At 57.2% G+C, this 15,238-nt stretch overlaps 1 protein-coding gene across 1 annotated transcript; it reads left to right on the top strand.

Annotated features, from left to right (window-relative positions):
* Positions 1-7,804: 7,804 nt before the first annotated feature.
* lipt2 (lipoyl(octanoyl) transferase 2) lies at positions 7,805-14,641 on the top strand. Its single transcript, NM_001078769.1, is given in 2 exon segments — positions 7,805-8,349; positions 14,289-14,641. Coding segments are annotated over 2 exon segments (720 nt in total). The 5' UTR covers positions 7,805-7,904; the 3' UTR covers positions 14,564-14,641.
* Positions 14,642-15,238: the final 597 nt, after the last annotated feature.

Here is a 15,238-nt window from a genome sequence, read left to right as displayed (position 1 = left end):
ATTGTTGGGGGGGGGGGCCTACATTGCTCGCCCCCCCCCCAGCAGGACTGGGTATCTATTCACTGAGGGAAGTGCTTGTGGCTAATAACCGAGTGCTGATGACCCCCGGGGGGGGGGGGGTTGTTTGTATCAAAGAACATTAACAATCGAGAGACCTTTCATCTGGTTCCAAGGGCAGGAAAGTCTACGGGATCTTCGGCCAATGAGAGCACACCTGCTTCCTGTCCCATAACTGCTCCACCGCATGTCGCCATGGGAACGGCAGTTCGGCCCCTCCGTATGGACTCACGCGAGGGGGGGGCTGGAAGCTCTTACCTGGGATTTGGGAATCTGGGAGTCAACTCGACTATCGGGTTGATTGAGACAATTTGCAATTGGTCTTCATTTTTTATTATTTGTAGTTTTTTTTTTTTTAACTATTTCCATTCTTGTTCAGCAGCTCTCCAGTTTGGAGTTTGAGCAGCTATCTGGTTGCTAGGGTCCAAGTTACCTTAGTAACCAAGGAGTGTTTTGGATGAGAGACGGGAATATGAATAGGGGAGGGGCTGAATAGAAAGATAAGGAATAAAAAGTAACAATAACAATAAAACTGGAGCCTCACAGATTTGGCTGCCGGGGTCAGTGACCCCCATTTGAAAGCTGGAAAGAGGCAGAAGAAGGCGCAAAACATTCAAAAACAATGACAAATAAATAATGAAGACCAATTGAAAAGTTGCTTGGAATAGGCCATTCTATAACATACTAACAGTAAGGTTAAAGATGAACTTAAAGGGGATACAAACCCTGCTGCCCAGCGCGGCTCAACCCAACGTTACTCAGTTGTTACTGGGCTACAAATCCCACAATAATGTAACATATAATGAAGCTTGGGGCATGCTGGGAGCTGTAGTCCAGCAACATCAGGGCTGTATTCTTAAAGCAATATTGCCCAATAAAACTTTCCCCCAAATCCCCACAGCCAGCGACTGCTTTAACATGCGAAAAATCCTCCAATGAGAATCCCAGCTGATGTGAGTAAATCCGGCTCCCTGTTCTCTGTTCCTGCAATTGGAGTTGGGAGCAATAAGCACAGTTTCCCAGCACTGAACAAGTCTGTCCCTTTATCCCCATGTCTGATTCCTGTGCCATATAATGACGGGAGAAAATGCCATCATTATCTCTATATGTAAGGTACCAGCAAGGGGCCTGACACAGTGCTGGGAATCAGCATTCTCACTGGGCAGTTCTTTTGCATTTATAATCAACTTATTTATCAGTACAATTCTCATTGGGGAATTTCCTTGCATCTACAGGTCCTTCTCAAAAAATGAGCATATTGTGATAAAGTTGATTATTTTCTGTAATGTACTGATAAACATTAGACTTTCATATATTTAACATTCGTTACTCACAACGGAAGTAGTTGAAGCCTTTTATTGGTTTAATATTGATGATTGTGGCATACAGCTCATGGGAACCCACAATTCCTATCTCAAAAATTTAGCATATCATGAAAAGGTTCTCTAAACGAGCTATTAACCTAATCATCTGAATCAACTCATTAACTCTAAACCCCTGCAAAACATTCCTGAGGCTTTTATAGACTCCCAGCCCGGTTCATTACTCAAACCCACAATCATGGGTAAGACTGCCGACCTGACTGCCGCCCAGAAGGCCATGATTGACACCCTCAAGCAAGAGGGTAAGCCTGCCGACCTGACTGCCGCCCAGAAGGCCATGATTGACACCCTCAAGCAAGAGGGTAAGACTGCCGACCTGACTGCCGCCCAGAAGGCCATGATTGACACCCTCAAGCAAGAGGGTAAGACTGCCGACCTGACTGCCGCCCAGAAGGCCATCACTGACACCCTCAAGCAAGAGGGTAAGCCTGCCGACCTGACTGCCGCCCAGAAGGCCATGATTGACACCCTCAAGCAAGAGGGTAAGACTGCCGACCTGACTGCCGCCCAGAAGGCCATGATTGACACCCTCAAGCAAGAGGGTAAGCCTGCCGACCTGACTGCCGCCCAGAAGGCCATGATTGACACCCTCAAGCAAGAGGGTAAGACTGCCGACCTGACTGCCACCCAGAAGGCCATGATTGACACCCTCAAGCAAGAGGGTAAGACTGCCGACCTGACTGCCGCCCAGAAGGCCATGATTGACACCCTCAAGCAAGAGGGTAAGACTGCCGACCTGACTGCCGCCCAGAAGGCCATGATTGACACCCTCAAGCAAGAGGGTAAGCCTGCCGACCTGACTGCCGCCCAGAAGGCCATGATTGACACCCTCAAGCAAGAGGGTAAGCCTGCCGACCTGACTGCCGCCCAGAAGGCCATGATTGACACCCTCAAGCAAGAGGGTAAGACTGCCGACCTGACTGCCGCCCAGAAGGCCATGATTGACACCCTCAAGCAAGAGGGTAAGACTGCCGACCTGACTGCCGCCCAGAAGGCCATGATTGACACCCTCAAGCAAGAGGGTAAGACTGCCGACCTGACTGCCGCCCAGAAGGCCATCACTGACACCCTCAAGCAAGAGGGTAAGCCTGCCGACCTGACTGCCGCCCAGAAGGCCATGATTGACACCCTCAAGCAAGAGGGTAAGACTGCCGACCTGACTGCCGCCCAGAAGGCCATGATTGACACCCTCAAGCAAGAGGGTAAGCCTGCCGACCTGACTGCCGCCCAGAAGGCCATGATTGACACCCTCAAGCAAGAGGGTAAGACTGCCGACCTGACTGCCACCCAGAAGGCCATGATTGACACCCTCAAGCAAGAGGGTAAGACTGCCGACCTGACTGCCGCCCAGAAGGCCATGATTGACACCCTCAAGCAAGAGGGTAAGACTGCCGACCTGACTGCCGCCCAGAAGGCCATGATTGACACCCTCAAGCAAGAGGGTAAGACTGCCGACCTGACTGCCGCCCAGAAGGCCATGATTGACACCCTCAAGCAAGAGGGTAAGCCTGCCGACCTGACTGCCGCCCAGAAGGCCATGATTGACACCCTCAAGCAAGAGGGTAAGACTGCCGACCTGACTGCCGCCCAGAAGGCCATGATTGACACCCTCAAGCAAGAGGGTAAGACTGCCGACCTGACTGCCGCCCAGAAGGCCATGATTGACACCCTCAAGCAAGAGGGTAAGACTGCCGACCTGACTGCCGCCCAGAAGGCCATGATTGACACCCTCAAGCAAGAGGGTAAGCCTGCCGACCTGACTGCCGCCCAGAAGGCCATGATTGACACCCTCAAGCAAGAGGGTAAGACTGCCGACCTGACTGCCGCCCAGAAGGCCATGATTGACACCCTCAAGCAAGAGGGTAAGCCTGCCGACCTGACTGCCGCCCAGAAGGCCATGATTGACACCCTCAAGCAAGAGGGTAAGCCTGCCGACCTGACTGCCGCCCAGAAGGCCATGATTGACACCCTCAAGCAAGAGGGTAAGACTGCCGACCTGACTGCCGCCCAGAAGGCCATGATTGACACCCTCAAGCAAGAGGGTAAGACTGCCGACCTGACTGCCGCCCAGAAGGCCATGATTGACACCCTCAAGCAAGAGGGTAAGACTGCCGACCTGACTGCCGCCCAGAAGGCCATGATTGACACCCTCAAGCAAGAGGGTAAGACACAGAAAGAAATTTCTGAGCGAATAGGCTGTTCCCAGAGTGCTGTATGAAGGCACCTCAGCGGGAAGTCTGTGGGAAGGAAAAAGTGGCAGAAAACGCTGCACAACGAGAAGAGGTGACCGGGCCCTGAGGAAGATTGTGGAGAAGGAGCGATTCCAGACCTTGGGGGACCTGCGGAACCAGTGGGCTGAAATGGCGTGTGCAGGAAATGGGCTACAGGGGCCGCATTCCCCAAGCCACTTTTGAACCAGAAACAGCGGCGGAAGCGCCTGGGCTACAGAGAAGCAGCACCGGACTGTTGCTCATTGGTCCAAATTACTTTTTTCGGATGAAAGCAAATGTTGCATGTCATTGGGAAATCAAGGTGCCAGAGTCTGGGGGAGACTGGGGAGAGGGAAATGCCAACATGCCTGCACTCCAGTGTCAAGTACCCACAGTCAGTGATGGGCCGGGGTGCCATGTCAGCTGCTGGTGTTGGGCCACTGTGTTTTACCAAGGGCAGGGGCAATGCAGCTAGCTATCAGGAGATTTTGGAGCACTTCATCCTTCCTCTGCTGAAAAGCTTTATGGAGATGAAGATTTCATTTTTCAGCATGACCTGGCACCTGCTCACAGTGCCAAAACCACTGGTAAATGGTTTACTGACCATGGTATTACTGTGCTCAATTGGCCAACTCTCCTGGCCTGAACCCCATAGAGAATCTGAGGGAAATTGTGAAGAGAAAGTTGAGAGACACAAAAGCCAACACTCTGGATGAGCTTAAGGCCGAAGCATCCTGGGCCTCCATAACCCCCCAGCAGTGCCACAGGCTGATTGCCCCCATGCCACGCTGCAGTGAAGCATCCTGGGCCTCCATAACCCCCCAGCAGTACCACAGGCTGATTGCCCCCATGCCACGCTGCAGTGAAGCATTCTGGGCCTCCATAACCCCCCAGCAGTGCCACAGGCTGATTGCCCCCATGCCACGCCACAGTGAAGCATTCTGGGCCCCCATAACCCCCCAGCAGTGCCACAGGCTGATTGCCCCCATGCCACGCTGCAGTGAAGCATCCTGGGCCCCCATAACCCCCCAGCAGTGCCACAGGCTGATTGCCCCCATGCCACGCTGCAGTGAAGCATTCTGGGCCTCCATAACCCCCCAGCAGTGCCACAGGCTGATTGCCCCCATGCCACGCCGCAGTGAAGCATTCTGGGCCCCCATAACCCCCCAGCAGTGCCACAGGCTGATTGCCCCCATGCCACGCTGCAGTGAAGCATTCTGGGCCCCCATAACCCCCCAGCAGTGCCACAGGCTGATTGCCCCCATGCCACGCTGCAGTGAAGCATCCTGGGCCCCCATAACCCCCCAGCAGTGCCACAGGCTGATTGCCCCCATGCCACGCTGCAGTGAAGCATTCTGGGCCTCCATAACCCCCCAGCAGTGCCACAGGCTGATTGCCCCCATGCCACGCCGCAGTGAAGCATCCTGGGCCTCCATAACCCCCCAGCAGTGCCACAGGCTGATTGCCCCCATGCCACGCCGCAGTGAAGCATTCTGGGCCTCCATAACCCCCCAGCAGTGCCACAGGCTGATTGCCCCCATGCCACGCCGCAGTGAAGCATCCTGGGCCTCCATAACCCCCCAGCAGTGCCACAGGCTGATTGCCCCCATGCCACGCCGCAGTGAAGCAGTCATTTCTGCCATAGGATTCCCGGCCCAGTACTGAGTGCAGAACTGAACAGAATTATTTGAAGGTTGATTTTTTTTGTATTAAAAACACTTTTCTTTTATTGGTCGGATGAAATATACTCATTTTCTGAGAAGGACCTGTATAATGATGGTTTTTGGCAACTTCTATAGCAACACTAGGGGGCGCCGTGGGGCAGTAACGCGGCCGGTTTACTATACAAACACTAATTTCCCCGCCTCCTCGTTAACAAGTTGTGATTCTATTGTTCCAATTAATTGTGCAGATATTTATACCCAGACTCCGTACCCCCAGTGCCGGACAGGCAGGATATTCAGGACAAACTCATGCGGCTAATTTGGGGCGTTTAGCTATTTACTAACATTCCTGACGTGCCGGAGGCTCCCGGGTTGCCGGCCCAATGGCCGAGGCCGACTGACAGCAGCGGATGTGCATCTGGCAAACGTTCTCTCTTCCTCCGAGAGGGGAAATGGGGCTAAAGAAAGAACAGCAGGTGTGTGACTGGGGGGCGTGGCCGAGCGCTGGGGGCGGGAATGTACCGATAATGCGCCGTTACCCGCCAGGGCCACTCACAACGTCCGGGACATTTCGGGAATTGGCTCAAAACTGAAGATTTTAGAAAAGATTAATTTATTACCGAGCTGAATCCGAGTCATAATTTGTATATTTAAATTTCAGGGGAATGGGGGCGGGGAATGGGCGTCGTCATTGGAAATCCAGGTGTCGGGTCACATGACTTCAGTGGTTTGGATATAAGATGAGATCCAATCACAAGTCTGAGCCCCCCAGTCTGGCCAAGTCTGAGCCCCCCAGTCTGGCCAAGTCTGAGCCCCCCAGTCTGGCCAAGTCTGAGCCCCCCAGTCTGGCCAAGTCTGAGCCCCCCAGTCTGGCCAAGTCTGAGCCCCCCAGTCTGGCCAAGTCTGAGCCCCCCAGTCTGGCCAAGTCTGAGCCCCCCAGTCTGGCCAAGTCTGAGCCCCCCAGTCTGACCAAGTCTGAGCCCCCCAGTCTGACCAAGTCTGAGCCCCCCAGTCTGGCCAAGTCTGAGCCCCCCAGTCTGACCAAGTCTGAGCCCCCCAGTCTGGCCAAGTCTGAGCCCCCAGTCTGGCCAAGTCTGAGCCCCCCAGTCTGGCCAAGTCTGAGTCCCCCAGTCTGGCCAAGTCTGAGCCCCCCAGTCTGGCCAAGTCTGAGCCCCCCAGTCTGACCAAGTCTGAGCCCCCCAGTCTGGCCAAGTCTGAGCCCCCCAGTCTGGCCAAGTCTGAGCCCCCCAGTCTGGCCAAGTCTGAGCCCCCCAGTCTGACCAAGTCTGAGCCCCCCAGTCTGACCAAGTCTGAGCCCCCCAGTCTGACCAAGTCTGAGCCCCCCAGTCTGACCAAGTCTGAGCCCCCCAGTCTGGCCAAGTCTGAGCCCCCCAGTCTGACCAAGTCTGAGCCCCCCAGTCTGACCAAGTCTGAGCCCCCCAGTCTGGCCAAGTCTGAGCCCCCCAGTCTGACCAAGTCTGAGCCCCCCAGTCTGACCAAGTCTGAGCCCCCCAGTCTGGCCAAGTCTGAGCCCCCCAGTCTGGCCAAGTCTGAGCCCCCCAGTCTGACCAAGTCTGAGCCCCCCAGTCTGACCAAGTCTGACCAAGTCTGAGCCCCCCAGTCTGACCAAGTCTGAGCCCCCCAGTCTGACCAAGTCTGACCAAGTCTGAGCCCCCCAGTCTGACCAAGTCTGAGCCCCCCAGTCTGGCCAAGTCTGAGCCCCCCAGTCTGACCAAGTCTGAGCCCCCCAGTCTGGCCAAGTCTGAGCCCCCCAGTCTGGCCAAGTCTGAGCCCCCCAGTCTGAGCCCCCCAGTCTGGCCAAGTCTGAGCCCCCCAGTCTGGCCAAGTCTGAGCCCCCCAGTCTGACCAAGTCTGAGCCCCCCAGTCTGACCAAGTCTGAGCCCCCCAGTCTGGCCAAGTCTGAGCCCCCCAGTCTGGCCAAGTCTGAGCCCCCCAGTCTGACCAAGTCTGAGCCCCCCAGTCTGACCAAGTCTGAGCCCCCCAGTCTGACCAAGTCTGAGCCCCCCAGTCTGAGCCCCGCAGTCTGACCAAGTCTCCCCGGGGCACATGGGAACTCTGTGAGGCTCCAGTTTTACTGTTATTGTTACTTTTTGTGGCATTTTTCTATTCAGCCCCTCCCCTATTCCTGTCTCTCATTGCAAGGCCCCGCCCCACTCAGCCCTACACCCCACTACTCCCAGCCAGGCCCCGCCCCACTCAGCCCTACACCCCAATACTCCCAGCCAGGCCCCGCCCCACTCAGCCCTACACCCCAATACTCCCAGCCAGGCCCCGCCCCACTCAGCCCTACACCCCAATTCTCCCAGCCAGGCCCCGCCCCACTCAGCCCTACACCCCAATACAACCGCATTACTCCCAGTCAGGCTTCTCCCCTCCCACCAGGCCCCAACCCTTGGGGAAGTCACATTACTCCCAGCCGGGCCTCCCCGTCCCACCAGGCCCCTATCCCTGCCTCTCGGTGCGCACAGCCGGCTGCTCCCGTCTCACTAGACCCCGCCCCGCCAGTCCCGGTAGACCCCGCCCCGCCAGTCCCGGTAGACCCCGCCCCGCCAGTCCCGGTAGAGGGAGGGATGTCGGTGCCGGTGCTGCGAGTGAGGCGCTTGGGGCTGGTGGGTTACGCGGAGGCGCTGGGGGTGCAGGGCCGGTACGTGCGGGAGCTGAAGGCCGGGGGGGAGGCTGGGAGCCCCGGGGGGGCCCTGTTGCTGTGCGAGCACCCGGCGGTATATACCGTGGGGGTCCGGAGGGGCCGGTATCCCGGGGAGGAGGAAGCCCGGTTACGGGGCCTTGGGGCGGATTTCCAGCGGACGGACCGGGGGGGACTCATCACTTTCCACGGGCCCGGCCAGCTGGTCTGTTACCCGGTACTGCACCTGGGGGCCCTCCGGCGCTCCCTCCGCTCCTATGTGTGCGGCCTGGAGTCTGCGGTCATCCGGCTGTGCCGGGGCCTGGGCCTCCCGGGGGAGAGACAGCCTGACACTGGGGTGTGGGTCCGGGGCAACAAGATCTGCGCTATAGGTACCTACCTACCCCCCTGTGTGTGTATTGCCCCTACCTACCCCCCTGTGTGTGTATTGCCCCCACCTACCCCCCTGTGTGTGTATTGCCCCTATCTACCCCCCTGTGTGTGTATTACCCCCACCTACCCCCCTGTGTGTGTATTACCCCCACCTACCCCCCTGTGTGTGTATTACCCCCACCTACCCCCCTGTGTGTGTATTGCCCCTACCTACCCCCCTGTGTGTGTATTGCCCCCACCTACCCCCCTGTGTGTGTATTGCCCCTACCTACCCCCCTGTGTGTGTATTGCCCCTACCTACCCCCCAGTGTGTGTATTACCCCCACCTACCCCCCAGTGTGTGTATTACCCCCACCTACCCCCCTGTGTGTGTATTGCCCCCACCTACCCCCCTGTGTGTATATTGCCCCTACCTACCCCCCTGTGTGTATATTGCCCCTACCTACCCCCCTGTGTGTGTATTGCCCCTACCTACCCCCCTGTGTGTGTATTGCCCCTACCTACCCCCCTGTGTGTGTATTGCCCCTACCTACCCCCCTGTGTGTGTATTGCCCCTACCTACCCCCTGTGTGTGTATTGCCCCCACCTACCCCCCTGTGTGTGTATTGCCCCCACCTACCCCCCTGTGTGTGTATTGCCCCTACCTACCCCCTGTGTGTGTATTGCCCCCACCTACCCCCCTGTGTGTGTATTGCCCCTACCTACCCCCCTGTGTGTGTATTGCCCCTACCTACCCCCCAGTGTGTGTATTACCCCCACCTACCCCCCAGTGTGTGTATTACCCCCACCTACCCCCCTGTGTGTGTATTGCCCCCACCTACCCCCCTGTGTGTATATTGCCCCTACCTACCCCCCTGTGTGTATATTGCCCCTACCTACCCCCCTGTGTGTGTATTGCCCCTACCTACCCCCCTGTGTGTGTATTGCCCCTACCTACCCCCCTGTGTGTGTATTGCCCCTACCTACCCCCCTGTGTGTGTATTGCCCCTACCTACCCCCCTGTGTGTGTATTGCCCCTACCTACCCCCCTGTGTGTGTATTGCCCCTACCTACCCCCCTGTGTGTGTATTGCCCCTACCTACCACCCTGTGTGTGTATTGCCCCTACCTACCCCCCTGTGTGTGTATTGCCCCTACCTACCCCCCTGTGTGTGTATTGCCCCTACCTACCCCCCTGTGTGTGTATTGCCCCTACCTACCACCCTGTGTGTGTATTGCCCCTACCTACCCCCCTGTGTGTGTATTGCCCCTACCTACCCCCCTGTGTGTGTATTGCCCCTACCTACCCCCCTGTGTGTGTATTGCCCCCACCTACCCCCCTGTGTGTGTATTACCCCCACCTACCCCCCTGTGTGTGTATTGCCCCCACCTACCCCCCTGTGTGTGTATTGCCCCTACCTACCCCCCTGTGTGTGTATTGCCCCTACCTACCCCCCTGTGTGTGTATTGCCCCTACCTACCCCCCTGTGTGTGTATTGCCCCTACCTACCCCCTGTGTGTGTATTGCCCCTACCTACCCCCCTGTGTGTGTATTGCCCCTACCTACCCCCCTGTGTGTGTATTGCCCCTACCTACCCCCCTGTGTGTGTATTGCCCCTACCTATCACCCTGTGTGTGTATTGCCCCTACCTACCCCCCTGTGTGTGTATTACCCCTACCTACCCCCCCTGTGTGTGTATTACCCCTACCTACCCCCCCTGTGTGTGTATTACCCCTACCTACCCCCCCTGTGTGTGTATTACCCCTACCTACCCCCCCTGTGTGTGTATTACCCCCACCTACCCCCCTGTGTGTGTATTACCCCCACCTACCCCCCTGTGTGTGTATTACCCCCACCTACCCCCCTGTGTGTGTATTACCCCCACCTACCCCCCTGTGTGTGTATTACCCCCACCTACCCCCCTGTGTGTGTATTACCCCCACCTACCCCCCTGTGTGTGTATTGCCCCCACCTACCCCCCTGTGTGTGTATTGCCCCTACCTACCCCCCTGTGTGTATATTACCCCTACCTACCCCCCTGTGTGTGTATTACCCCTACCTACCCCCCCTGTGTGTGTATTACCCCTACCTACCCCCCCTGTGTGTGTATTACCCCTACCTACCCCCCCTGTGTGTGTATTACCCCCACCTACCCCCCTGTGTGTGTATTACCCCCACCTACCCCCCTGTGTGTGTATTACCCCCACCTACCCCCCTGTGTGTGTATTACCCCCACCTACCCCCCTGTGTGTGTATTACCCCTACCTACCCCCCTGTGTGTGTATTACCCCCACCTACCCCCCTGTGTGTGTATTACCCCCACCTACCCCCCTGTGTGTGTATTACCCCTACCTACCCCCCTGTGTGTGTATTACCCCTACCTACCCCCCTGTGTGTATTACCCCTACCTACCCCCCTGTGTGTGTATTACCCCCACCTACCCCCCTGTGTGTGTATTACCCCCACCTACCCCCCTGTGTGTGTATTACCCCCACCTACCCCCCTGTGTGTGTATTACCCCTACCTACCCCCCTGTCTGTGTATTGCCCCTACCTACCCCCCTGTGTTTATATTGCCCCTACCTACCCCCCTGTGTGTATTACCCCTACCTACCCCCCTGTGTGTGTATTGCCCCTACCTACCCCCCGTGTGTATTGCCCCCTACCTACCCCCCTGTGTGTATTACCCCTACCTACCCCCCTGTGTGTGTATTGCCCCTACCTACCCCCCGTGTGTATTGCCCCTACCTACCCCCCGTGTGTATTACCCCCTACCTACCCCCCTGTGTGTGTATTGCCCCTACCTACCCCCCTGTGTGTGTATTGCCCCTACCTACCCCCCTGTGTGTGTATTGCCCCCACCTACTCCCCTGTGTGTGTATTACCCCTACCTACCCCCCTGTGTGTGTATTGCCCCTACCTACCCCCCTGTGTGTGTATTGCCCCTACCTACCCCCCTGTGTGTGTATTGCCCCCACCTACCCCCCTGTGTGTGTATTGCCCCCACCTACCCCCCTGTGTGTGTATTACCCCTACCTACCCCCCCTGTGTGTGTATTACCCCTACCTACCCCCCCTGTGTGTGTATTACCCCCACCTACCCCCCTGTGTGTGTATTACCCCCACCTACCCCCCTGTGTGTGTATTACCCCCACCTACCCCCCTGTGTGTGTATTACCCCTACCTACCCCCCTGTCTGTGTATTGCCCCTACCTACCCCCCTGTGTTTATATTGCCCCTACCTACCCCCCTGTGTGTATTACCCCTACCTACCCCCCTGTGTGTGTATTGCCCCTACCTACCCCCCGTGTGTATTGCCCCCTACCTACCCCCCTGTGTGTATTACCCCTACCTACCCCCCTGTGTGTGTATTGCCCCTACCTACCCCCCGTGTGTATTGCCCCCTACCTACCCCCCTGTGTGTGTATTGCCCCCTACCTACCCCCCTGTGTGTGTATTGCCCCTACCTACCCCCCTGTCTGTGTATTGCCCCTACCTACCCCCCTGTGTTTATATTGCCCCTACCTACCCCCCTGTGTGTGTATTGCCCCTACCTACCCCCCGTGTGTATTGCCCCTACCTACCCCCCGTGTGTATTGCCCCCTACCTACCCCCCTGTGTGTGTATTGCCCCTACCTACCCCCCTGTGTGTGTATTGCCCCTACCTACCCCCCTGTGTGTGTATTGCCCCTACCTACCCCCCTGTGTTTGTATTGCCCCCACCTACCCCCCTGTGTGTGTATTGCCCCCACCTACCCCCCTGTGTGTGTATTGCCCCCACCTACCCCCCTGTGTGTGTATTGCCCCTACCTACCCCCCTGTGTGTGTATTGCCCCTACCTACCCCCCTGTGTGTGTATTGCCCCTACCTACCCCCCTGTGTGTGTATTGCCCCTACCTACCCCCCTGTGTGTGTATTGCCCCTACCTACCACCCTGTGTGTGTATTGCCCCTACCTACCCCCCTGTGTGTGTATTGCCCCTACCTACCCCCCTGTGTGTGTATTGCCCCTACCTACCACCCTGTGTGTGTATTGCCCCTACCCCCTGGGTATTACCCCTACCTACCCCCCTGTGTGTGTATTACCCCTACCTACCCCCCCTGTGTGTGTATTACCCCTACCTACCCCCCCTGTGTGTGTATTACCCCTACCTACCCCCCCTGTGTGTGTATTACCCCTACCTACCCCCCCTGTGTGTGTATTACCCCTACCTACCCCCCCCTGTGTGTGTATTACCCCCACCTACCCCCCTGTGTGTGTATTACCCCCACCTACCCCCCTGTGTGTGTATTACCCCCACCTACCCCCCTGTGTGTGTATTACCCCCACCTACCCCCCTGTGTGTGTATTACCCCCACCTACCCCCCTGTGTGTGTATTACCCCCACCTACCCCCCTGTGTGTGTATTACCCCTACCTACCCCCCTGTGTGTGTATTACCCCTACCTACCCCCCCTGTGTGTGTATTACCCCTACCTACCCCCCCTGTGTGTGTATTACCCCCACCTACCCCCCCTGTGTGTGTATTACCCCCACCTACCCCCCTGTGTGTGTATTACCCCCACCTACCCCCCTGTGTGTGTATTACCCCCACCTACCCCCCTGTGTGTGTATTACCCCCACCTACCCCCCTGTGTGTGTATTACCCCCACCTACCCCCCTGTGTGTGTATTACCCCTACCTACCCCCCTGTGTGTGTATTACCCCCACCTACCCCCCTGTGTGTGTATTGCCCCTACCTACCCCCCGTGTGTATTGCCCCTACCTACCCCCCGTGTGTATTGCCCCCTACCTACCCCCCTGTGTGTGTATTGCCCCTACCTACCCCCCTGTGTGTGTATTGCCCCCACCTACCCCCCTGTGTGTATTACCCCTACCTACCCCCCTGTGTGTGTATTGCCCCTACCTACCCCCCGTGTGTATTGCCCCCTACCTACCCCCCGTGTGTATTGCCCCCTACCTACCCCCCTGTGTGTGTATTGCCCCTACCTACCCCCCTGTGTGTGTATTGCCCCCACCTACTCCCCTGTGTGTGTATTACCCCTACCTACCCCCCTGTGTGTGTATTGCCCCTACCTACCCCCCTGTGTGTGTATTGCCCCCACCTACCCCCCTGTGTGTGTATTGCCCCCACCTACCCCCCTGTGTGTGTATTGCCCCCACCTACCCCCCTGTGTGTGTATTGCCCCTACCTACCCCCCTGTGTGTGTATTGCCCCTACCTACCCCCCTGTGTGTGTATTGCCCCCACCTACCCCCTGTGTGTGTATTGCCCCCACCTACCCCCCTGTGTGTGTATTGCCCCCACCTACCCCCCTGTGTGTGTATTGCCCCCACCTACCCCCCTGTGTGTGTATTGCCCCCACCTACCCCCCTGTGTGTGTATTGCCCCCACCTACCCCCCTGTGTGTGTATTGCCCCCACCTACCCCCCTGTGTGTGTATTGCCCCTACCTACCCCCCTGTGTGTGTATTACCCCTACCTACCCCCCTGTGTGTGTATTGCCCCTACCTACCCCCCTGTGTGTGTATTGCCCCTACCTACCCCCCTGTGTGTGTATTGCCCCTACCTACCCCCCTGTTTGTGTATTGCCCCTACCTACCCCCCTGTGTGTGTATTGCACCCCCTGTATATTTATTATTAAATTAAGCTCTATATTAATAACCCTTATGTCCCCCCTACTTGCCCCCCTACCTACCCCCCATGCTGCCCTACTTGCCCCCCATGCTGCCCTACTTGCCCCCCTACCTACCCCCTATGCTGCCTTACTTGCCCCCCTACCTACCCCCCATGCTGCCCTACTTGCCCCCCATGCTGCCCTACTTGCCCCCCTACCTACCCCCTATGCTGCCCTACTTGCCCTCCTACCTACCCCCCATGCTGCCATACTTACCCCCCTTGCCCCCCTACCTACCCCCCATGCTGCCCTACTTACCCCCCATGCCGCCCTACTTGCCCCACAGGAGTGCACTGTGCCAGACACATTACGAGCCACGGGCTGGCGCTGAACTGTAACACGGACCTGGGTTGGTTCGGTCACATCGTGCCCTGTGGGATTGTGGGTAAAGGAGTGACGTCGCTCACACAGGAGCTCGGCCGACAGGTGACAATCGATGACATCATAGCGCCATTCCTGGAGGCGTTTGAGGAAGAATTTCAGTGTCAGTTGGTCCCGGAACAGAACCCGGAACAGAACCCGGTACAGAACCGACCCGACCGGGACGCCGGGCCCCTCTGAGCCCCGTTTGTTACTGGACTCCTGTATTTATATAAATGGGGAGAAATATATTTTTCAATTAAATGTGACAAAATCCAAGTGTTTCCCACGTAATTCTGTTCCCAGTTGGGGGAGGGACCGGCGCCCCCAGAGCCAGAGGGGATTTGCCCCACAGATCCGATACCCACCCCGGAGGGGTTCCCCTGGGATCCATCCCGGACCCCCTGTTCCAGGTGGAACAGCCCACAGCTGGGGAATTAGGGGTAACCCACCCACATTATGGGGGGCCCATTCTGGGGCAGGATTGTGGCCCTAAGCAGAGCACTGGGGGCAGTGAAATGGGCCCCATCCTACTTATCACTGTGGCCAATCCTTGCACTCTGTTTGTACCATTTCAGGCAAAGGGGAGACTTTTACCCCCCCCCCCCCCGGGCAGGGTGCAATCTCCCCCAGGTGCCTGTACCCCAATACGTAGGTTTCTCCCCAAACGTCTGATTGGGTTTTATAGACCGAAACCGATAAACGTCCCAGGAAAGTGAGACTTTTTGCATGATACAGACTACAGTCTGGAATTTCAGCAGCGATCTGGTTGCTAGGGTCTTGCTTACCCTAGCGACCAGGCAGTGGGTTAAAATGACAGACTGGCATATGAAGAGGCTGAATAGTAAGATAAGGAATAAGTAACAATAATAAAAT

The sequence above is a fragment of the Xenopus tropicalis genome, chromosome 2 (genome assembly GCF_000004195.4).
Source record: "Xenopus tropicalis strain Nigerian chromosome 2, UCB_Xtro_10.0, whole genome shotgun sequence".
NCBI classification, from domain to species: domain Eukaryota; kingdom Metazoa; phylum Chordata; class Amphibia; order Anura; family Pipidae; genus Xenopus; species Xenopus tropicalis.
The sequence above is the reverse complement of the archived record's forward strand: the minus strand, read 5'-3'. Positions and strand labels throughout refer to the sequence as shown.